The sequence below is a fragment of the Clinocottus analis genome, unplaced genomic scaffold, assembly GCF_023055335.1.
Source record: "Clinocottus analis isolate CAN_PGR_092001 unplaced genomic scaffold, fCliAna1.0.p SCAF_5, whole genome shotgun sequence".
Classification (NCBI taxonomy): domain Eukaryota; kingdom Metazoa; phylum Chordata; class Actinopteri; order Perciformes; family Cottidae; genus Clinocottus; species Clinocottus analis.
The window spans coordinates 13,062,898-13,088,965 of NW_027176207.1; the positions used below are offsets into that span (position 1 = coordinate 13,062,898).

Here is a 26,068-nt window from a genome sequence, read left to right on the forward strand (position 1 = left end):
AGGCAGTAAATCAGTCTTGTTAAGATTGTACAATAAACATCACACTTCTCTCCCTTGAAGCCGCTCCACTCTCTTTCTGCCGACTATCTCACGGGAGCGCTCTGCTCGTCTCTCATGGCCAAACAATGCCTCTGTGCTCGCATAATAGGGCTCCTTTGGAGTTTCTCAACTTCATGTGTGCTGTAAATCACATCATCATTAGTTTGGAATCCTAATAATTAATTATACTGTTGTTCTTCTCGTTGTGCCCATATCATTCCTGCTTATTATATAGGTGGTGCAATAGAAAACTCAAGGCAAAACACATATTGTTAGCATAATAAAGCCATTTTGTTAAGTCAATAGACTCATATGCCATATACTAAATCTGCTTTTTACAGTTATTGTGACGGTGTAAATGCAGCTCAGAGATTACTATAAAGCATCCATGATTGGATGTCGTGTCGTAAAAGAGCTCTACACAACAAATGTAACAGTATAGATTCTTTGTTTGTGCCAAGATGCATACTACCCACTCAAACATCCTGTCCTTTCTATTTGTGCACTTAGCCAGCTGAATACGCAGGAGACGAGGCAACATGCTAATAGGACTTGCAAAGTACACTGAGACACTGAGAGATGTGAAAAGCCTGAACACGCCCCTTGAGCTTCTTATCCTAGAGAATTGGACAATGCCTTTGGCATCAGTGGGAAGAGAGTATTAGCTCTTATAATGATACTGATCATGACTTTGAGAGGCTAAACAATAATCATGACTCACACACATGGCAACTGATATCAGTTGAAACATCATAACATAGAGCAGTGGAATAAACAATGAATTACTGATATGCAGGGGTTAAAGATGATTTGATATGTGGGATTTGCTCTGTTGTTTTGGTTGGGAGTAAACAAGCTCTATTTTTTTGCATTTTAATGCAATTTGCCACATTTTTACACTCAAGATTTTTGCTCCTACATTTATTTAATAATTTGTGGTACCTTGCAGATTCAAATTATTAAAACAAAATACAATTAACCACACACATCTGATATATTCTTATGGATTTAAATACCCAGCAGTATATAAAGCAATTCAATTGAACTTCACCTGTACCAGCTGCAACATAAAAGTGATGGACACATCAACTGATAAATCATTCTAATACAATAAGATAATGTATAATACTCCACATTATAATAACTTTTACTTTTGGTTAAGTATATGTTGATACTAATACTTTTGTACTTTTACTGAAGTAATATTTTTTAAACTCATATCAGAGTTGTATTACTACTTCAGTTACTAGCATTTCTTTTTATGGACATTTCTGCAACATAGCCTTCGTAGGGCAAAATGACAAAAGTGTTGTCTGTATATGTCTTCTGTGGAGGCATTAGACAAAGACAGTTCAGCAAAGGCACATTACTGAAAAAAACTAAACTGATTGATTAAGAACATGAACTCACTTTTGCGGAAATGGAGAGTTATGGAGAGATGTTTAGATGTGAATTTGCCGTCTGACTTATGGCTGCTGAGGCACACTCCTTCCATGGTCTATTAAATACAGCTCAGTTAAATGATGAAAATAAATGGTGCAGTCTAACACCTGACAGAGAGGACATAAAGTCTTCAAGTTGGGAAGTGTCATCACATATTTAGTAAAGCAAACACAGAGTTTACGACTCAAATCAATAAAATAAATTGAATTTGATCAATTAAAAGCCTGCCTGAAAAACTTGTGAATCCCAAATTAGCACAGACGCAGACTACTGCATTATGCCTGACTGGCTCTGCTCCGATCAGCAAGATATTCAAGTATCCGGACTGTCAGTTCTCAAATTGAACGTCTGCAGCTCAGAGCGCATCAAACAACCCGCTTCTTCAATAATAATGTTAAGGTTTTCTCCCACTCAACCTTCAAATGATTTGGGTCATGGTGAAATTTAACTCTGAAATACTGCATTAATGCTTTTCCTTTTGCAAAAGTGACAAAGAAATTTACCATAAATGCACCCACATCTCACTGCAGCTTCTCAGATTCATGTCTAATTTTCTTATCCAATTATAACTTGAATATTTATAAGGTTGAGTCAGTTGTCTTTGCAAAAATCTGTTGGTCTTTTCCCATTTCCCCATCTGTAACTTACAACATATGGGCTTCAGAGCAGAAGCAGCAAACATCTACTTGTAATGTAAAAACATATGCGTGTCTTGTAATCCAAGTGCGTGCATGTTACTGCATGTTACTCTGCGTGAGTTGCTGTTACCCGGTGGCTAGTTAAACCGCCGTTCTGCACTGGCCGCATATGACAGTTAAAGCTTTAACGTCTCGGCCCTCAGCGTCTTCACAAGAGAGACGGGGCGACGTAAGTCAGACGCCAGCTGGCGTCGCCACAGTTCTGCACTTTGCGGCTCACATTACCACAGTTTCACGACCGTGTCGGAGAACTGAGCACCACAGTGGCCTTCAGGGAACGTAAAAACTAAAATCATCTGAGCTACTGTAGAAACCTGGTGTTGACGGACTTGTGAAAAGGAACCTTTTCGATGTGCAAATATATATCTGCTCATTCTGAGCGAACAAAAACACAATTTCTCAGTTTCAGGGGATTAAACACAAATAGTTATGGATCTTTAATTCCATATCTGCAACTAGATCTTACGAAATGCCAAACACTATACATTTAAAGATTTTTTATAAAATTAAACCCCATTTTTGATATTAAGGGTTGTATTTTATTGAGTGATTATAATTGCAGCATGTAATCCAGCGACATTTTTTCTTATTGATAGCCTAAACATTCACTACACCCTTATTGCTAAATTAGAGCTGTATTAAATGGGATCTATTTTGCACTTCAAAGTCTGTTTAGAGGTCTTGGGAAGTACTACCACACTGTAAAACAAGTTATATAATGACCTTTGTGGCTCTTTAGAGAGCAGTGATACATTTGATAAATAAAATGTCAGATGGGGCTGAAGACAACACATTTGAAAAGGAAAAAATAGGGTTTTCGACATATAAGTAAGAGTACATGTGTAGCCTGCATTGGCTACGTTAGCTGCTACTAGAACCACACACTGGCTCAATACCTGACCAAAGTGTTGGTAACCGAGTTGCATTGTGGGTAATGCAGGCACCAGGTTTTGAAAAGGAAGATGAATGCATAAAATCAGAAAGACAGGGTTGATTTTGATATTTGAAAAAAACAACAACAAAGTAAACCCTGATGTTTGTCTGTTATAGGAGTACACTGCTAAGATGGTGAATTCTTTTTAAATGACTGCTTATGCAAATTTAACATTTCCTACAACTGCTGTTTTGAATGAAAGCCTTCAACTAGCAAAACACAGGGTGTTTTCTTCTTGTGAAGCAACCAATTATCTGCAATTATCAATCAAAAATGCATCTAGAAAACAAAACAATGTGAGTATGTTGATGAAACACCTGTTATTCTTTAATACTTCTGAAAAAGTATCTGCTCAAAGAGTGTTTGCTGTCGTGTTAAATCACATGTATCCTTATCTTTTGTAACCACGGGTGTTGCCAGATAATCTTTAAAAAATGGACTTTCACGAGAATAAGTAACAAAGCACTAAATAACAAATCAGATGTAATATTGTGCAGTGATAGACAACTCTATATTGCTTATATCCTTGAAACAAAGGAATGAGGATGATGCTGTTTTTTGTTCCTGACGAAACAAAATTATAACAAGAGATTATTTTCTTGAAAACCTCAATGCCCTAAATACAAGCGATCATACTGCACAATCCAGAGACCTAAATTATGTCTTAACAATTTCTATGTGGTACCTTAAAAATAGTTTTGCAGCAGGTAGAGTCATTGTTGATGGAGCACTTCTGCTGTTCTGTTTACGAGCCATTTATACATTCTACTCTTGACTCTCTTCTGTACTCAGACGGAAACAGTTTCAGCATGTAATGGGAACCGCATGTAATGGGAACCCACAAAACTAAAAACTTTATGAAATATAAAAGGTTATAATATAAGATAAAGCTTCTCTTTTGCAGCCTCACTTCATGAAAGTATCTGGTGAAATAAATGCAATTTTACATTCAAAACAACAACTTACGGTACTACCGAATACACTACCTAATACTTTGATACATTTTCATAAAATGGGGAGTAATTAGATTACTGTCTTCCCTCACAATAATAGAGCCAGTATCTAGCAGGTACAATACAATATAATGGAACAGTAGGATAATGTACTCTACAATGTAAATACTGGAAAGAAATATGACTTGAAAACATGATTATTTAGACTGTTCAATGTTCTGACTGTGCTGGTTTCCTTGTATTTTTCATGCAATAAATCTCAAGTCTGTACTTTACTGTTCATTTGAAAATTGCTTTCAAGAGTTAAAATGTTGGATATCTGCAGATTTACAAGACAATGTAGGTCTGTTACCCCGCCCCCACTCTCTGCACCAATACTGACAACTGTGTGCTAGTTAAGGTGGTCATGTTGATGCCATAACCTTCAGGATTTCACTCGTGCTAAGCCCTTCTTTTTGGTTCGCTACGGCCTTGTTAAGTTTTTGTTTTTAATATATCACGGGGACATTTTTTCTGCTTCCTTTTTATAAGTATGTCACTTCTGTAGTTTAACTGATGAAGCATTTCTTATTGAAGTACTTGTGTTAATGGTACTTTTACTGGAGTAAAGCATCAGCCCTTGCATTTCTCTGTGTCGCAGTTTATGTTTTATCTATTACAGTAAATGCTTTCTTCTTTTCAGTTCACACTCTCCTGTTTGTTGTGCTGTGCTGCAGATCTAGAGCATAGCAGGAGTGACCTTGCTTTCTGATTTCTGCTCTTACACATGCAACCTTTTTCACCCTTAACGTGTTGGCAAAAACTCAACATGACAAGTGCAGTCAACACATGTTTGGTTACAGAACAGCGATGAAGGTGAAGTAATATATCAGTTATATAATTGACAAGCGGCATCTGAACATACGTACGAGAGGTGGGAGAGATTTTCTGTTCAGGTTATTCGTATTGCTTGTGTGTGCGTGTGCATGAGTGTACTTGTGTAAGTGTTTGTGTGTGCATGAAGGCTGCCTCTCTATCTTAATGTAATATTTGACCGAGAGGGAATTGTGAGGCCTCTCTGATAGACCTTTTGATGACCCTGTCCCTTTTGCTTTCCCTTTCTGCAGCTCAAAAAATACTGGAGTGAGACACTGTGGAAGCATTTTTTTTGTTTTACATTTAAAGCAATGATCTAAGGATGAACGAAGGATAACATGCTTTCTGTTTCATTAATATTTAATTGGAAAAATAATATCATCACTGGAAGAAGCCAGCTGATTAATTTCCTCCACTTGCAAGATCTCTATGGAAGTATTAGCTGCAATTTTGCCTTGCGTCAGCCAGACTGTTGTAACACCAACATGGGGGCCCTGGAGAATGAAGTGCAGCAGATTTTCACTGAGTGTGTTGAACATGCGGGTGCGATGAGGGGTCAGCTAAAGAGAAATATTTCCTGCATTCCAGTTGAGAGCATACAAGGTCTTTGGCACAAAGGGTCATAATATTGCCTAGCTCTCTTGCAGCGTAGGTTAAGGGGTTAAGTAAAAAAAAAACATTGCGTTAAATTTTAAAGCAATGTTTGAGAACCACTGCTTTAAAACAACATCGCTTTTAATAAGCATGCCCACATTGAGAGGATGGTAACACAAAATTAAAAACAACTCTGGATTATCTTGGCACTGCAGGGTCAGAAAAATGATCTGAGGAAGACAGTAAGCATGTTAGTTACATAACTTGTCTCAAGTTGGGATTTGGCTTCCCCTGATATGAGAAATACTTCAGTGTTAACATTCTAAATAAAAACATTTTAATATCTGGTTCACTCTTGTAGGGTATTTTGTTTGGCAGACAGAAAGATCATTTTTTATTCATAATAACCCAGATACAATGCCCAAACTGTGTAGACAAAAATTTACTGAAAACATGCTGCAGGTTTGTGTGATTAGGGTGACCTCGGATGAGGAGTTTAACTGGGCAGTTCAGGGCAAACAGAAAGAGTAGAGAAGTTGATTTAATTATCTTCATGTGTGTTGCTCCGGTTCTTCCATCAAAATGTCAAAACAGGGCAAATCGTTTTGAGCTACAATCAACATCTCAAGAAGCTGGAATGCTAACTGGGCTCTTTTTCATCCGAAAACTGATGCTTTTCAGAAATCTTATGAAGCCATTACTATTTTTGACTTGAAGTAAAGGTGTTCTATGTTGTTAGGTAGAAGTAAAAAACTGAAACTAAAAGTATACTTTGCTATATTTTCATGCACCAATGGGCACTAGGGCAAGTGTATTGTACTTGGATGGGTTATGTTGCACATTTTAAAGTTGCATCAGTAATTATTGAATACATGCATTTGCATTGCAATGTCTTAAATAAAATATAGGGCTACAACAACTATTTCAATTATTGATTAGCGTGCTGATTATTATCTGAATTACTTAAACTAATAAATGTTCATTTAAATTCCACAGAATTCAATAAGATGTCTTCAAATAGCTTGTCTGGTCTTAATAATAGTCCAAAACTCAAAGCGATTTAGGCTGATAGAAAACAGAGAACATTTGCAAATATACACAATTGAGAAGCTTTAATTGGTTGGCATTTTAGCTACTTCCACAATTAATAAACACTCAAAATGGTTGCTGATTAATTTCCTGTAATTGAATATTTAGTTAATGGACTAAATTGAATAATTAGTTAATGGACTAAATGTTTTAGGTCAAACGACAATATTTTACATCTCATACACTGCACCTCTGACGACTGATCCTGTGATTTCACACTGTACGTCTTGCTCTATGACCTGGATGACTCTTCATGGACTCACTCAGATCATTTTGTGCTCATTATTATTCAACCAGTCTGTCTATGTAAAAAGATGCCATATCTTGTTACCAGTATCGTGTAATAATATATGCAATAACCTGTGTTTAGGAAGAAGAGTGTGAGGCATTGCAGCAGGGTAGGTGGCCTATAAATAACCGTAGCCCAGGGGCCTCCAGAAGTCTTTGGCTAGCTTTGAAACACACACACACACACACACACACACACACACACACACACACACACACACACACACACACACACACACACACAGTCATGCATGAAGCAAGTGTCCAAAAATGATAGCTTTATCGACATCATTTTGATTTATTGTCTCAATGGTTTATCGTTATGTGATAACGGTTACATAGCATGATGCCAATCAATGGTAACTAGTCTGCAAAAGCATTTTACACATTGCTTTCTGGCACTGTGAACATGACTTGCAAAATGTAAGCACTGTCTGTATCATTTATGTTGCAGTACATTTAATTTCTTGCTCTGAAGCACCTACTTCAGAACAACCTACAGTACAACATCTACAATAGAGGAAATTGAAAATGTATCAGTGAGTTCTTTGAAGCGTTTTTTTTTATAGGCCTGTTTGATCACAGGCTGTGCCGTGCCTGTAAAAGCCTGGTCCAGAATGATATGGCTATAATAGCTGTAATGTAATTCATCACATTTTTACTCCTTTTGCAACTGACAAAACTGCTGCGGTGAAAAAGACACTACGAATCCATCGGGCCATCTTTTCATCAGACATACACGTGAGTCTTTGGAACGAAATTCCAAAGTGTAAATATTAAGGAGCAATAACTTTGGTGTCAGATCTTTGAAGGAGCCAATTCAAGTAGTGAGGCCAATCTGATGTCGATTTTTGAGGAAAGGTAAAAATGTTATAATTATATGGATTTTTATAATGATATGATCGATATCCTCAGTTGTACTTGAAAGTAAAACAGCTTATCAGGGCAGATTTTATATGAAGTAGAGAAAAAATAAAAATAGCTGCCATAATTCTGTAATCCTTGTTCCATAAATTTAGTCCCCGAGGGAAACCAAAGAGATCTTCTCTATTTCATTGCTCACTCTAACTATGTATATATTATCACTTAACACTTGTTGTGACGCCCCACTAATTATAGTGTACTGTAGCTTCACCTTTGACACCAAACTGTCTCAGTTAAAGGGAGTGCATTAAGCCTTGTGAAAAAAAAGAAAAAAGATAGTGAATAACGCTATCCATGTGCATTTGCAAAATAACAATTCAGCTCTACAGATGATGCAGCCTCTTCAACAGCAACCCGGGAACAGGGCAACCACTACTGATACGGGTGGCTAGATAAAGGGGTTTAACGATGCACAGGGGCTGCAGCAAATCCAGAGTTAGTGAAGAATCCATTATCCCACTATATGTCACAAGAGATCCACCAATGGTGGCATGGATATATCGGAACAGCTGAACCCTTTTTAATTCTGAAATGCCACATATATGTCAGATAGCAAAAGCATGCTCAAATCGAACTCAGCAAACAGCAAGTTGAGAATATTGGAGGGAAATGTCTTACCATGGCCCCCTCTGGTAAGAAAAGGCATCCTGTTGATGGCAATAGGGACGGTGCCATGCTTATTGTGAAAATGGTGGACATGGTGCGTGGTGCTGAGACTAGAAGACACACGTGCTGTTCCAGTCTGGATGGGGAGTAGAGTAAGCAGGGCAAACCAGAAGGCTAGTCTTGAACAATAACTTAGGCCCATACCTAGGCTACTGCATGACCAGCTGCTCCACTGTCCAAGCACAGGGGTGGCTGCAAAGAGTCTACCCATGTATATCAGATCCTCATGGGCCCAGGACAGACAACTTAGCCAAGCTTTGGTCTCTGGCAGTTCAACTTGAAGACCACAGGGCATCTCAGTGACAATCTGGGCCCATTTCTTACATAATCACTTAGTTTGGTCAATATAGAAAAAATATCCTTTGAATTTGTGAGAAAAATAACTACAAAAAAAACAAAAACAGAAAGCAGTCAAAATCCAGTTAATGTTCTTGTGTAAGAAATGGAATAGCAAGCAACTTATCTATTTTTGGTTAACATTTTGCCATGACGAGATGTCTACTGCACAGAAACGCCATTGGAAACCATCCAAAAGCACATTCTTCAAAAAGTGAGCCGAGTGTATCCAAAATGCAAAAAAAGATACACATCCAAATAAAGAATGGAGATGAATCCACCTGTGATTTTCAAAAAGGCATGATGCTCAACCATGATATTTAGGCATGAAAAGTGGCAGGACAGAGCTTCATGTGACAAGAATTCTGATAAGAGTCTCCATCGCCCACAGGTAGAGCTTTAGGGCAGCTGAGCCTGCCCACTAAGAAGAGTGCCCCTCCACCGCTGTAGAAGACATCACACACGTCCGTGAGAAACTGGATCATTTCATTAAGCAAAAAAGACAAGGAGATAAAAATATGCGCAAGTGAAGATGCAGCGATAAAGGGTGATGCAGGAACCAGCGCTTTTGTTCCCCTTTAGCCAGGGAAAGGCGAGAGAACAGAGATAGGGAGGGGGGAGAAGCGGGGAGCGAGAGAGAGAGAGAGAGAGAAAGAGAGAGAGAGAAGGAGGGGTAGAGAGGGAGCAGTATCTGCAGCAGCGCGGTAAAAGAGAAATTCCAGAAAATAAATAAATAATTTCCCAGTAGCTCCTCATTCACTCTCTCACAGACGCAGCGAATCCAGCGAACGATATACCTTTGGTGCGACACAGATCCACACACGACTGTTTCTATTTCAAACGCACGTATGGTCCTTTCCTCGCGCTCCACCTGCTCAGTCTCATGCAGTAAAGACTACTGCTGCATTCCTCTCCTCGCTGCTCCTTTTTTTCCTTTCTCCTCACCCGTTACTGCGTCCAGATCTGCCTCTGACTGAGAGACAGTTACCGTGACAGCTGCATGTGTCTGTCTCTGGAGGAGGGAAGGTGATTCTTCTTAGATGAGATGGCTTGGATGGCAGACACTGAGATGCTGCCTTGGACTGCTGCAGCAAAAATTATGCTAATTAAAAAGAACCGCCGTATCATAATGAATCCGGGATGGGTAAAATTCCAGGACAGTCTGGACCCCAATAACAACCTTGGCTTGGAGTTGTTGTCTAATGAATGCAAGATAAAGGAGCTCTTCTGAAGGCATACTGTAGTCAGGGGCTCTGATCCAGCGAGTCACAGCATGTGCCTCTGTGTGTGTGTATGTGTGTGTGTGTGCGTGTGTGTGCGTCTGAGAAAGCGAGTCTGTGAGCAAATGAGTGAGGCGGGGGGAGAGAAAGGGTGGGTGAGTGATAGCAGGAGGGAGGGAGGGACAGGAAGAGACAGCGAAAGAGAAAACAGGCAGCCAGGGCGCCAACACACAGGGAAATAGTGAGGCAAGAAAATGGGCTGTGTGAATAAATACATGCTACAGATCCACAGCGCGCTGGCTTGCAGGTCCTGGCAGTAACACGTAGGAATCATACTGCAGAGGAGGAGCCTGATTTAGGTGAGCTGTCAGAGCTGTTACGGAATGAACACAAGGGTATTGGTATGGACGTGTTCCTAACATAAAGACTTGAGAGCTCCAGTGATGGAAACACAAATACCTGTCAAAATTATACAATGCAGCTCCATGCATTAGGCGGAGGAAGCTATAGGCTACCACGTGTTATCTAAGAAATTAAAACCTTATTTTTCCCAGCATTGCGTTGCATGCCTTTGCTGTTCTAATGCTACACATCAATTTGTTCCTCTATCAGACGTGTTCACCTCATATCTGTATACACGTCACCCTTCTGTTACAGAGCTCATGCTGCTTAACCATACAGAACTTATTCCTAGCTGTGACTGATCGGAGTTCAGAGGTATTCTGACAGATTCGGAGCTGCTTGTGTTTTTCTTTGGATGGGAAAATATGATGGCATGATGAATTTGGAGTATATTGACACTTGAGAGGATGAACACATTATAGGAAACAGAGAGACAAAGTGGGGAGGGATTGGAGGTAGAAGGGATGGGAGAAACAAAGAGGGAGAAAGATTGCAGGGGGGGAGAAGCAAAGGGAGAGGAAGGGAGACTGCAGCGGTATCAGCTAAATCGCGGTCGATAGAGATATCAGCTGGGATTGCCTAGTCGGTTGAAAGGACACGCATGGAAACAGGAGGACAGAGGCAAGCCATGCAGCACCACCTCTCATAGTGACAAGAAGGCAACGTAGGCCATTACTCAAGCAGGGGAGGGGGGTGGGGCGCGTGGGGGAGCGAGGCTGATTGAAGCAAAAGAACAGAGGAGGGGTGAGTGCATAACACTCTGGAATGGCAAGTGCCCTTACAGCATGTCGACATTCATCTGCTGGTATTATGAACATAAATAAAATGAAACAAGCTGTGCATTTTTTCCCTTCACTTCTGTCCAACATGAGTCACAGGGATATTTAAATACTTAATGCATTTTTTCTTCTATATGTTTCCCAGTAAATCTTAACGATGGGAAAGCGCATGCCAGCTTACTGAAACAGACAATACTGATGATGCAGAGCACTTCCTGGCTGTAACATGTCGACGCATTTACAGTAATGACTATTTGGTGTGGATAGGCAATGACAAGCCTTGAGAATAATCCGTAAAAGTCAGTTCTACTGTCAAAGCTTTAGCCAGTTTTATGCGGCTTACATAAGGGCAGTCATGACAAGAAAAGTACTAGATATTCTCTCTAACGTACACACAATCATGTCCAAGCAAAAACAGTGTTTCATTCCCAGCAACTGGGAAGGGACTGGGCACAAGAAGTTGCTGGGGGATGATTTATAGCCAGTGATTTGGAGTGTCAGGCTCTCCAGCATGCAAGCATCTTTCGAGGCAGCGATGATATCTTGGTGTGAGCTGTCTAGAATGAAAGGCTTGCATTAATCAATTTACGTGCTTGAGGGTTGCTCAAAATGATGAAAGCCATGCTATCTGGACAACAAGAAGGGGGAGGCTGGGCGATTGTAACCTTGTGTTGTCCTTGGTTATTTAATAAGTTGAGCATCGCACACAGCTCTTCTTATTAACGCACACCTAGACAATTCTCATAGGATACAACATCAAATACACATTTGAAGCATGATGATATAATTTATTTTCTGATTGAATTGCATTTGACGTCTCCTGGATTTTGAAAATAGAATCTCATATAGCTGCGACTTCTGCAGTTCCAGTCCAATAAACCTTTGATTTGCATTTTTATATTTTCCTATGGGCTATTTCAAACCTTTTCCACCATGGATAGAGCAGCTATTCATTTGCATAATCAAATTATTTTGCATGTATGGAATAACATATATTTTAAACACCAGAAACTGACTTAAATTCCTTTGTAGAAAAAGTCAAGGGGCCTGCGAACGACATGATGTGAGCGGACGTGTACAGCGTTTCAAAGACTAAAGAAACCTAAATATGTGCTGTTTGTTCTCAGGAGGATTCGTGAGAGGAGATTTTTCACAGACATCCAGTCTCGCCCTAGGGGGTAAAGTAGCAGGATTAATCATAGCACTTTCAGATTAATTACTCATAATGCGAGCATCCTCTGAAAGGCATGGCCTGCAGTTGTGATGATTGGTTGATTTCATTAGGCTAAAAACGACAACACCTAAAATAAGCCTGGCTTAGACGGTGTAAGGGAAGGAGGGAGGATGAAAAACATGAAAGCGCTGTAACGCGCACTGGCTCCACCGACAAACAGCAGTATATGTATTAACGGTAAGGCTGATAGAGACAGATCAGATAATGATGGAGCAGAACAGACCTACTCACTTATTCCATATAATTATTATCATTGTGTTTTGCACGGAGCTGACAACTATTGTAAAATCACGGAGACTTAAGATTTCTAAAGGCGGTCAGGCCCATCAACAAAAGGTTCAGAGTTCAGTGGTTTAAGGAAGGCCTCTGGACCATCAACTCACACAGAATTTCTCCTCCAGATTCACACCTCGATTAACCATGGAAATTATCTTATAGCAACTCCTGTCTTGGCAGATTGTGTGCACTCTTCACTGAAAAGACACTGCATATGACAGCAGGTTGCATATTGTTGGCTGCACAAGGCGCTGTCAAAAATAGATTCCATTTGCTTGTTTAGTTGAGCTTACTAGCCACAGCATGTCTCCTGGAAAGGGAGAACAGCAGCGCTGCTAACCATGCGGAGAATGCCCCACCAACAAGGGGAAAAGAGTAACAGCGCCTTGAATTTGAACAATCCCATTTCCTAAATGTTCTGTGCTTTGGATTGATGCAAACGACAAGCGCGCCAGACGAGCCACTTGAACAGTCTACCTCCCGGCCTCGCTGTGGCATTCAAAAGTAATACCTGATCCAGGACCTGAAAGGGAAGTGGGCTGTTGCCAAAGAAGACAATGTAATCTTTGCTTGGGTGAGGTGTTTTCCCCTATTCACTCTGGAGCCTAATTTCTGATGATGAGCCTGAAAAAGCATCAGCAGGATAGTTGGCCATGGAGGAAGCCCTGTCTTTGTAGTTGGCTTGCATCATTCTACTTGTCTCGCTCATTATTTCAACATTAAAGAAAGCGCCAGCAGAAATGCAGAATGGATTTTGCTGTTGCTATGACTGCAAACTGTAATGGACATTAATGCCAACAACTTAACCCCCTAAAAATGTCGAGAATGATGATGGTTTATGCTGGACTCCAGTTATCTAGCTTTGCCAAACACCCTCTCTATATTCATTATTATATCAAACATTTGGGCATTTCAGAATAATATTTGCCAGTAAATAAAAAGTCTATTTGTTAAGCACGCTTTGGATTTTCTATTGGGATTGCCTTTTTGTATGCCTTTTAGAATACATCCACTCCAACCAGAACCGTCACTTCAATGTTTCCTCTGTTTGGTGAGAAATTGGGCTCAGAGTTTTGTCTTTTCCTTTTTCAATGCCTTTCTAGTGGTCCTTCCTCGCAAGTTACTACACAATGATTCTTCATACATTAATAATTCCCCTCATGAATGATTATGCTTGATATCCTCAGACTAAAGATTTTTGGAATCAGTAGGTCAGCCATCTTTGTGAAAAGCTGTGCTGTCATCTTACCTTAAGATTGCAGTAAAAAGAAAATATTACTTAATGATGCCATGAATCAGTTTTGTATCTTTAGCCAGAGTCCTACCGTGGATAAGAAATAGTTTCTGTTTGCCGTGCCTGGTTACATGAAAGTTAAACACAAATGTACATCCAATTATTGCACGTATGAATACATTACATTCTATGTGTATTTTACTCACATTAAATCTGTCATACATCCCACCTGCCTGTTCACTAACTGTCATTTCACAACCTCACACAGCATCAGCTCTCATTCCTCTTACCTCGGTCTCCACCCCATCTCACCTGCAGTTAGGGTTGCAAAATTCCGGGAATATTCAAAGTTGGAAACCTTCCACAGGAATTTACGGGAATAAACGGGAATATACGGGAATTATTGGAAATTAACTGGAAATTTTGGGGTAATTTAACTGTATTTACCTTGTCATAAGCAGACATGCATGCAAACATTTCTAATACAACTTTTAAAAATGACTTTTTTGACATTCCAAAAACCGCGAATAATCAAGGTGATGGTGTACTTTTGTGTGGACATACATACGTCCTACTCTCACTGCTGTAAAAAGTCTACTGTACACAAATAATCTTGGTATTAAAATGAACATGGCTTCAGTTTACCAATCAATATGCAAATGACAAACAGTGTTGGGAAAGTTCACTTTCTACATTAACTAGTTCAGCTCATAGTCCATAATTCAAAATTTACAGCTCAAAGTTCACAGCTCCAAAAAATTAACTAGTTCAGTTTAAAAAAAAAAAAAAATGTTGTGAGCTATAATTGAAATCTCTATCTTTCTGCAATACCGCTCTTGGCCTCTAACGCAACTCGGCGCTCTCACACTTGCCAGGCATCGGGCTGAAACGTTCAGACGCAACACTGATGACAAAAACAACAGAATGTTTTATGTTTATATTTATGTTTCTGGCAGACAATGTTCCCAACCAGCTGCATTCAGGGTCCAGCTGAGCTCGGCGTACACAGTCTTGTTCTCAACTACATTTAAGTTCCCTGTTATATGCTTTTGCAAAAAAACTTAAGGACATTTCTTTTTTTCAAAATTCCCCAAATTCCCGAGCCCAAATTCCTGTGGAAACCTTATTGTTATTTATTTGTATCACTGTCATTACTGCATTTTAACTGGAGGAGCACGTCCATTCAAACCTCGTCCCAAGTCTGACATTGTTCCTTCTTTCACTCATTCAATATCTGAATAACAAATTGATTACAATAAGATTAGAAGTAAATACGCAACAAAAATATTCCATTGAGGATTCAGAAGCCTGAATAAAGTCTGAGTGGGTAAATGTAGTACGATAAGTAGTTAACACATGATGTTGAACACAGCCTACGATGTGTTTCAATATTCATTTGAAATGCAGCTACTGCGAATCAATGACCATCAGGTCAGTTAATCAGTCTTCAAACCCGATAGAGAGGGAAAGCGAACTATAAATCTCTCCAACAGTACTCCCTAAAAACACTCTAGCAACCACACATAATACCATAGCAACCAGCCTGCAGCCTTGGCAGAGGTCAGTACTGCACATTTAACCTGTTTCACTGTTTATTTACTGTTTGTATCACTGTGTCTGTTTATTTAGGGTGATGGGCTGGTTGAGAATGCAGATCCTGATCCATACTAAACCCTCCAAAAAAGTCATTCAGTTCAGGTGTGAAAATCTTTAGTCAATAAATCTATTAAACCTATTTAACCATAAAAAAGACAAACATATTTAACGGCATTCTAAACAAACAGCAAAAGGGCTATTGAGGACTGTATATAGATCAAATCGAGATTGAATTAAAAGCATACACATGCCATTAATATAAAAGTATCTGATGTACCGTTGTCTATCCTGAAACATGTAAAAGGGACAGTGTGTTACTTCGGATCCTTAGTGAGCAGATCTTTTATTCATTGAGCACTAAAGAAAGTGAGTGAACGATCTATCAAAATTAATGGTTGAGCAAAGAAGGAAACGTAAAGATTTTCTTTTGCTGAGCATGCAGAGACTCGTGCTTTGTAGTACAATGAGCAGAGAGTGAGCCGGGAATAGAGAGGAGGCGACAAAAAGAAAGGGCAGACGGAGAAATAAAAAGGCAGGAAATTAAGATTTTTTTGTGTGCGTGCGAGGCATACAGGAACAGATAGATCACCAGTGCATTTGTAAAGCATATATGTCAAAAGAAGAAAAGAAATGATCCAGCACACATACAGCATTACTCTGTTGTAAATGAACTCTAGTGTGTGTATGCAGATACAGTTAGTGAGGTTGCACGTCCTAAATGAGGGAGCACTATTGCACACAGACTAATAATAATGGACCAACTGACGAAACACGTTAACTTTCTACTGACCCATGATTGCTGAGGAACTGGTCTTTTTTTGTTGGTCGTTTTGTTTTTTAATCATAATAAATAAGAGGTAACATTAGCCCAAATTGCCTTGTAATGTCTTTGGGTGGGTTAGTCTTTACAAAAGCACATTAAGTGTGCTAGTAATGAAGTGTGCTGTATAAATAAACTCGCCTTGCCTTTGGATTTGCTGAAATTAACATAAATAAAATCATCAATCACGTTGTGTTGTGAATTTGATATCAAAAGTTGAAACAACAGCATCACATACACTTAGAGCCTACCTTGTTAGTCAAGGAAGGCTTTAAGTGTCACCACAAAATTTGACACGGGTGTAAAACCCTTCATTTGTCTACAAGACTGCTAATTACATGGTTTAGTTACAATGGCTTTGACTATTATTGCTACGCAGAACACTGAAGCTGTCTGATTGCCTTGTTATGCCCTGTTTCCACAAACTAATCTGCTGAATGCCAATTTCCTATGGATCGTGAGTTGTAATAGGTTACAGAAGTGGGCTGTGGAAAGTGAAGGATTAGTGCACGCATGGGCTTTTATCAGACCACAGAGGCAGATTCAGCAGCTGCAGACAGCAGCCAGTTGCTGTGGCTGGAGGGAAAAGATGACAGTTGTGACCTCAAGTACAGAAATCCATCTTACGTTGAAGTCTATCAAGAGTGATGTATAGTCTGCAGTTCATCGTATGCCAACCACAGTCCCTTTGTATCGACGGCACGTAAGGCTGTTTGTTTGCTTGTGAGTCAGGATTTTCAGCAATAATCCAAGGTGACATTTGCACCAGGCACATCAGGAAAACAAATATGTTTGTTACGAAATGTACCATCATAACATGGCATGCAACTGAAACACCGTTTATATTAACGCCTTAGGTGCCTTAATGCGATTACATGACAATGGAGAACACAAAGGACTTTGATTTTAATATGGCTTTAAACATGGCGATGGCTGAGACTGTGCTACCAGTGCTTATCATGCAAACAATGACAACAGCGCTGACAGAGCTAACATGTTTTACCATATAAGGCTACACTTTTGCGACAACCCCGTTGGTCCGGACAGCGCCCTCAGTTGTAACGCACACACACAAACGCACACGCACAGGGAAAGCAAATTAATTCTCTACTCAGGTAAACATTATTTCACTATAACTTTACATAGCAGATGGTTATTTGTTGCCGTATACATTTTGTGTAGAATAACATTTAAGGTGATCGTATCACCACTACAAACACAGCTACAAATGTACGCTATAATTAGTTGAGTATCCTTTAACCCCATAAGTACCTTATACTGTATATTGGATGCAGTCTGGCATATGTTTTAAATAATTTTACATTTACAAGGCATTCGTAAACTAGGCACATATGATCTGCCTTTAAAGTTCTCTAAGTCCTCACACGTTACTTTTAAAACTTAAGTACCAGATCTGTTTTTCTTGCAATTATGCACAAATAAATAGAATTGTGGATGTGCTACTGGTTCAAAATAAGGTGATGTTGAGAATCCTCAAACCAAAGTGTGGACACAGGCTTGCCAACATAAAGTGTGTAGACAACCACAATGACATAGACGCATTGCATGCATTTTCTTTTTCTAAATTCTTAATTACAGTGGGTCATAATTTCATCACACACTCTGACTTTGAGAGAGGAACAGCCATTAAATGGTTTGTAAGTGAGTGTCACTGTGTCTGTGAGTGTTCGACTGACAGAAAAACAGAAATGCAGCCAGAGTACGGCAGACTCTGAATCTGAAGGCCTCTGTCTGTGCGTCTTGCCTTTATGATGTAAACTGAATGTAACCTTTCTCCTCTCACACAGCCCCTGCAGTAGCGACTAGGAAGCCCTGCCTCTCCCTCGGGAGCCTGCATAGACTAGCATTCATCTAAGGCTCAGCTGCTGCGTGGCCTGGGTATTAAGTGAATCCCACATGTTCCCATGCAGAGTGGGGCACAGAGGGACAGTCAGAGCACGGTGGGAGCTGTCCACTTGGTAATCAAGCCTTGCATAATGTTAGTCCCAAAACTGGACAGTGCCTGAGAGACGCATTGGAGAATATCATCCTGGAAATGGGAGAACGAACAGAGGCACTAAGTGCCAATATGAGACAATTTACAGTGTGTCTTGTATCTCTACACACCCACAGTACTTATTGTGAGCAGAGGCACTGAGCCTCTTGGCAAGCCTGTGACCCCACTGTTATACTATTTATTGTGGTAATTATACATACTCTTTCACCTGGAGGTACATTGTGATTGCTGTTACTTGGTTAGTGACAAAACAATTTGGAGAAACCCTTCTTTCAATAAGTGTTTATATGAATATTATTACTAAATACCCACTCATCTCACAAATTGCCTGTTATTATAAAGGGAAAATCTCCTCTCTGATGCAAAGGGATCCTCTATGGATATGACTCTGTTGTAACTAGATGCAGCCCTCTGACAAGCTCTTATCTTTGGAGTCTAAAACTACATATGGCTGTTTAAATTGGTCATCACATCAAGGCTATTTCAGGCTGGTAAACAGCCGTTTTGATAGCTCTTTTGAGAGAGTATTTCAGTTTTATTATTGCTTAAGATGCTGCAATAGAGGCTTTCCCTTCAGTCTACACACAAAGGGAGATAAAGCTTGGGGAAAAAAAATCTATGTCTGTATTTTTCTTTGAGCTAACACTTAAGATGTTTGGGATTTTTTGTTCCCACTTTCCCACTTTTACTTTGGAAAACTTTTTAAACAGATGGAACCATGGTTGGATGATTGTAATGACAGATGGGGAGACATATAGAAAAACACTGCAAACGTGAATGAACAACGCTTAAAGCAATACAAGCTCTGCAAATCATGTAGGTTAACCAAGACTTGCTGTAACCATGTCAGGAACCAGTAATCAAGTTTTACATTATTAATTCCCATAATCTCGGTTACGAAATTCTGAAAATTGCTTTCCAACCAGAGGCAAATCTTTTCTGGGGCATCTCTGAGCCGGGAGCCTAAATTGCTGCGCTGTGTTATAAACTTGCTGTTGCTTGCATATATATATTTTTTCATAAATTACCAAACGAATTTGAAAGAAGGAAAGACTTTCACTATTTATGTGAATTGCACTTCTATTGTTGCGCTTGAGTTTCCACTTTGAGCTTAAAGGGTAACTACAGCAATTTTCAGCCTGGACCCTATTTCCAATGTTTTTTGTCTGAGTGACTAATGAGGACAACAAGTTTTTTTTAATTGGTTCAGTATTGAGAAATAACGCTGCAGACGGCAGCCGCTAAATGGGCTGCAATGCAATTAGCGCTGCGGTCTGCAACCATAACTTAAATAGTTTTTTTTTTCACAGACAGACTCAGTGTCTGACAACATTATGGAAAGGACCCTACAAAGAAATACAATGTTTTTTTTCTTCTTCTTGCTTGCTATATTACTAATCCTAGAATAGTGAATACATGAGCCATACTATTCTGCCTTTGATTGGCTTCCCTGATATCCTTATCCTTACCCTTAACCCTCTGCTCACTCCTCCTTTCTACACCAAACCAATCTACCACACAAAGCCAATAAGTACCAGCAAATTAAGAGAGTATGGTGGGTCAACCCTTCGCCATAGCAGGATTCATAATTCAGCGTCCTATTTTAAGAGACATTTTGTTGTGAAAGGTAAGAAACATATTTTATTTCTCTGTAGTCTTTTCCATAATGCTGTCAGACTCCTATAATAACCTGTCAGTGGCAGAAAAACAAGCAGTGTTGGTAGATATAAATTGACAGTGCAGAATTGTCCAGTATGGATATATCGTAGCCTGTTCAGATGCTGCAGGCATTATCTCTCTCAACTGGACAAACACAAATCATTTGTCAATGAGACACAACAACATGGAAAAATACAGATTGAAAAATACAAAAGTTAAATTTAAATGGTTTCTTATTATTCAACACATACTAATTCATGAATAATAATACTAATTAAATAGTAAATAATATTACTGAAACAATAATTTCCGTAATATATCTACAGTAGAGCTCCTTAGAGAAGGAGGCAATTATTGTTACAGTTTTTAAATAAAATTGGGTTTGATTACTGTTTTCACTGAAAATGACCAAACTCTACTCCCTAAAAAATATTGAAGGCACAATGCTGTGCTCCAGGGCTCAAGCTCTGACGCTTTCTCATTTGGAACTGTTCGATCATAAAGTCTTTTCAGCTCGAAGGAGCTGCTGAGGATGATGACAACAGAATAGAGTCAGTTATATTTAACAATGCAGTCATTTAATGTGATGTGTGAAAACGAGTACGACTTTAATTTCGGCTCCGAGTCAATATGTGTCGCTTTCACGGCTCTAAAACATCCACTCGGCAGGGAAGAATAGGTGAAGTATTTTTGTATTATTGAATAAAACGTATGAGGCAAAAATTAGACCTGGGAAAGGATTGATTTACCCAAATAATCAAGTGTATTTGATTTAGCTGTGCAAATATACTGATGCACTAAGGTTACACAACAACTAATTAATGCATCCTGCATTTACCAATATATGGCCATCTGGATCCCTATAGGAATAAGAATAATAGTGATTGTTTGTGCATGGCTTAACATACCAGTTGTGAGTTGAGCTAATTAGATAAACACATACCAACTTATAATGAGCTGCAATAGAATGACCTTTAACCAACTCAGGAGAAATGTATGTTGTTATGAGCTTTGTAAACAGTAAGAAATGTGTAAATCCCACTTACATTTTGAAAACTGATATATTTCCCTGAAGTCAATGTCATGACTGTGTGCTGTAAGCTCAGCAATACTTACAACAAATTAAACTCACAGTGTATCTGACAGACACAGACATCTTAGATAAACACAATTCAAGACTTCTAATGGTTGACATACGAGAAAAGGACACTGACAAAAGTCAATATAGCTCACTGTGCAAGTAAACAAGAGTTGCCAGTCTGATGTTGTGGAACAACAAAAATTGGCAGCGGAAATTGCATCCTGTAACTTCCAATCTCAGACAATGTAACTTTGGTTTGAAGTCCTTGGTGGAGCAGAGTGAGGGAATTGTGTATGATAAAGGTTTGGATATTTCTCCTAACTCTGTTAGTCAGTGTGACATTGGCAGAAGATTGAACTCCCTCTCCAGCAGTCAGTGTTCGCAGGGTGAGTCATAAGAGACCATAACTAATCATGAAATAACCTGTCGCAAGTCTGAGGGAAACTGGCAGTGTGGGTTGTATTTTCCAATTTGTTAAGCATAGTTTAGTACAGCCAGTGTCTGTTTGCATTCTAATGAGCTATCAGTTTGCATTAAATTAACATAATCCGTGACATTTTAGCCAAAGGTTGTAAGAGGTCAGGGAAGTAAGGTCTAGTGGCTTTGAATTGTGAGATGAGGTTTATTTGTGGAGATCAAATTACTTGGCGATGATGTAAATTCTTAAGACTAATGAAAGCATTAAAGCACTGGGTACTTAAATGAAATACGACTTCAATCTTATCCCTGAAAATAACAAGAGTAAAAGTCAACAGCAATGCTAGTGGCTCTGTGAGGCTATAGCATAATGCTCCTTGTAAAGAAAAACACACTATTGGAGACTTCAGACAAACCTTTTTGTGTTCGCAAATATAGTTTTAAATGTTCTAGCAAGTGCTTCTGTGAAACTAAAAGCAAATAATACAACACTTGTTGTATATATATAGTTGAATCAACTGATGTGGAAGGTTTGGATGCCATTGTGAATCCTCACACAGATTCGCAGCTTAGCTTAGTGGAGCATCAAAAATGCTCAACACATCTTTAAACCCAGTGAAGTAAAAAAGAAAACAAAAAAAAAAAACATTCACCAATCTTACTTTTGCTGCTACCTACAGAAAGCCCTTTTGTGTCCACTTTGTTTCTACAAAAGAAACAAAGTGATGTAACATCTTACTCTAGTGCCTTGCTACCAATTTAGAGTGTAGTAGAAGGTCCAATAGAATTGAATCCGACAGCGTAGCACATACAAGTATGGTGATAAGTGACACTTTAACCTGTTAAAGGAACATCTGCTATGTTTTTCAGGAATATTTTATTAACCAAGAGGAACACTTATATACTAAAGGTGAACAAAAACATGAGCACTTCAAACATTTCCAGCTCAACATAAATACATTCTGTCAGTTTTCCCTTCGCAATACCCGTGGGGCAGCGATGGAGGAGAACATTGCTATCGGAACAACAAACGACATTGGGGAGAGAGGAGACTGTGATCAGGCTGCGGTGCTCCTGCTGCGAGTGACTTTGTGAGTAGTACTTGGTAGTGTGAAAGGATCTAATTGCATCCCTGAGTTTGTCTCATGCAGGGTTTGAAAAGGTAAATCACGTACAGTAGTTCCTCTGTCCTGATTGGAGCTCTGCGTCACGCAAATGTGGCGAAACGCAGAAACGGAAACGTGACGACTTCTGCATCCTATTAAGTCTTGATAATAAATACGGGTGTAAAGAGAATGTTCCAAATGACACTGGATCAGCTTTTCCATGTTAAGATACCATCCGACTAATTACAACTACTCAACAATCAAGTGTAATGGAAACACAAGTCAAATGGCACGTCACACTACACAATGAAGAGGTAACGGATACTGTAAAGCAAACTGAACACTCGAACCGGGGGAAGAAAATAAGTATTTGCTGCGTGGTACTGGTTCGATTACAGAATGGTCTCTGCTGGTTACGATTTCTGGTTGTTACCCAAACTGTGAATGTTTTTGAATGGCTGTAAATACCACAATGCCAATTCATTACCATCAACCAAACTACTCATTTTGCACAAGTGCAGCTAAAACTAATTTCAGGAAATCCATTACATACATTCATTTGATCGGGAAATGAACAGATTGTAGTGGTAAAGCCAAATGCAGCGACTGTTTTGTCACATTACTTATTTTGGTCTCAGATTATAACCTGAAATCAAATAAAGTTTCATTAAAATTAACTATATCCCACAATGATTATTTAATCTATTGAATAGATTGGAATTTTTTCAGATGAATGAGATCTAATTTGCTGACACTATTTACTTGTTTTGTGTTTGAACAGTTTGCACATCTATCTTCAGTTAAATACCAACCACAAATAGAAATAAATGTGATTCTTTTAGTTTAGTAAATTGGTGACAGCAAGCTATTTCAGTAATCCCTTTCTCTATTTTTGTGCCCTACAATGACCATCAACCTAAAATATTTTATATGAACTAAAATTTCTTTCTCAGTGTCCCCTCAAAAAGCATCATCACTTTTTATTTGTGCATTCTTCTACATTTATTCCTTAACAGCTTAATAAACAGCAAGAGTCAGTGTGTTTGTGTCACTATGCGTCTCTCATACATTCAATCAAACATTGCTGAAAAGGTTTGGAAAAGTTAATCTGCTCAGAAGTCCGGCGATGCTTCTCTGAAAACCGGTAACGTCACATTACTTAGTAATGCTTTTGGTTCCTGTATAGTGTTTCTCAAATGACAATTCTGCCCTTTAGAGCATACCCCTTAAAGCACAACACATAAGAGAACAAAAACGTTTCTTAATGTGAGAAAGGACAAGGACAAGAGGGCATCATCCCCTTAGGTGCTTGACTTCTTTTCACATCTATGTAAATGTCAAACGTTTTCCACTCATGCATAAAAGGCTGAAAAGCTGTTAAAAGGCAGTGAGTGGTCAGACATTGGCCTGTGGTGTGTTTCACAAGGAAACAAGTCTGCATGAGTTTTATTTTGTGAAAGTATTTTCATTTAAAGCTGTGATTCTTGTAAATTTCCAGATTCACTTGTCTAACCCTGTAAACTCTACCAGTCAATTACACAATAGTCAAGATGTTCCATCTCCGTGAGGCAGCAGATTGGAGCAGTGCCAGCAGTTTGGGGCTCAGACTACCCATTGGACTCACACAGAGTAGGGCTTTGGCAGAGATTGTCATTTCTGGGATACACTCTCTCTATATTGAACTAAAATGACAAAGCCAGGTGGCTGAGGTAATTGCTATGGCAACTAATGCAAAAATCCAGATATCTAACTTTATTAGATGTCTGAAAATCGGTGCTTCAGCATGAAGGATTTCTATATGCATAATAATTAGGCGTGTTGTTCTGAAAATCCGCTTTGGTCCATCCATCCATCTAACGCCTACCCAGCACGCACTGTGCAGAGCTCTGTACACCCGGGATAGTCTACAAGCTGTTATATGGACTTGTATCTACCTCATGCTTTTGTACAGAAATCTTACCAAAAACTGTATGACATAAAATGTCTGTATTTAGCCCAAAATGGAATTAAAACATTTACTGGACGGTTATAAAATACTGGTGAGACCACGTTGAAATTTTGAAGATAAAAGGGAGACACTTTCCAGAAGTTATGAAGGTTATTAACTTTAATGGAGTCCACAATTGTAATCAGTCTGAAAACTTTTATCTATCTGAGTAATTTTCACTGATCGAGAGATGAATCTGAGGTTCAGCTGCTCGTCGCTCACTTGCAAGACTGTGGTGCTAAATGTCTTTGTTTGAAAAGCTCAAAACAGGACAAACTAATGCCTGTCACAAAATATTTAATATTTGATGACATCAGAAAGATGCTTCAGATGCACACTACACTCACCACAGAATAGGCGTTAATAAGGTGAAATGAGCAACCGATAAGAGACCTTTTCATGTCTGCCATGACTGCTTTAAGTGGCTGACAGAAGCACAATTCACTTCTTCATGCAGCTAGTAAGTGCCGGCTGTTGTGTAATAATGAGCGGGCTATCATTATGTCACACTAAGCAAGTAGGAAGTCAAGCTCAGTTTGAACTTAGACTCAAACTCTCTGACACATGTATACAATCAATGAAAGGTCAAACCCTCTTTAAGGATTTCCTGCACACATGGAGTGGACTTTAATACAGTGGGTCTAACTTGCTCAACATTTAATCTACAGGCTCAAGCAATTTAGATAATTATTATTTCTAAAAACAGATTTTAAAAAGCTTGAATAATGGACCAATGTGTGAGGACTGTGCTTAATTTGATGTTCGTGGTTGGAACAATGAAATGAATGGCTCTGTGGGGTGTTCTGGCCTCCACCTCCATTTCCTCTTGCGTATTTGTTCTTTCAAACCCAATATTGCCTTTTTAAAGGCAACAATTCCTAATCATGAATCCTTACATATCCCTACATCTAAGTAATGTAAAAGGCATATGCGTCTCACAAAGGCCCCATTTTTTTAATGGAGATAATTCATGTTGCCATACTGTAAATTATGCAGGCCTCGTAAAGACATGTCTGCTGGATCCACACCATTGTCTTTATAGGGCCCATGGCTCTTTCCCAGGTTGCGGGTAGGCCACCGTGTTATGAAACACAATATGTTTCCTTGAGCCTCGGTCCCGGGGCGCCAGATTAAGTCTGAACCTCTACCCTGGATTATCCTTGTGGCCTTTGGGATACACTCCTAATTGTGAGTGACTCCTGACACCTGAAATGAAGGTTAAAGGTAAAATGCGATTGAGCACGATGGTACGACAGAAGACATTGACATATGTTGACACTTTACAGACACACACTTGTTTTAGTTATAGATCTTCCATCTTTAAAAAGTGTATTTTATTTGTAACTAAGAGGAGAAATCTAAAATACAGTTTACTGTATCCTACATTTGTACAAATCATCTGCACACAGGTAAAGCCTCTA

At 39.2% G+C, this 26,068-nt stretch overlaps 1 protein-coding gene across 7 annotated transcripts in view; it reads right to left on the minus strand.

Moving 5' to 3' along the window:
- Positions 1-26,068, minus strand: part of LOC137802695 (neurexin-2-like) — a 107,218-nt gene that overhangs the window by 22,359 nt on the left and 58,791 nt on the right. Inside the window, exon 1 of one of the 7 annotated variants that reach the window (XM_068600758.1) lies at positions 8,436-10,168. The exons of the other annotated variants lie outside the window; for them this stretch is intronic. Coding sequence (XP_068456859.1) covers positions 8,436-8,778 — 343 coding nt within the window. The 5' untranslated portion in view covers positions 8,779-10,168. Of the gene's footprint in view, positions 1-8,435; positions 10,169-26,068 lie in introns of those variants that run through there. 7 annotated transcript variants of the gene reach the window in all.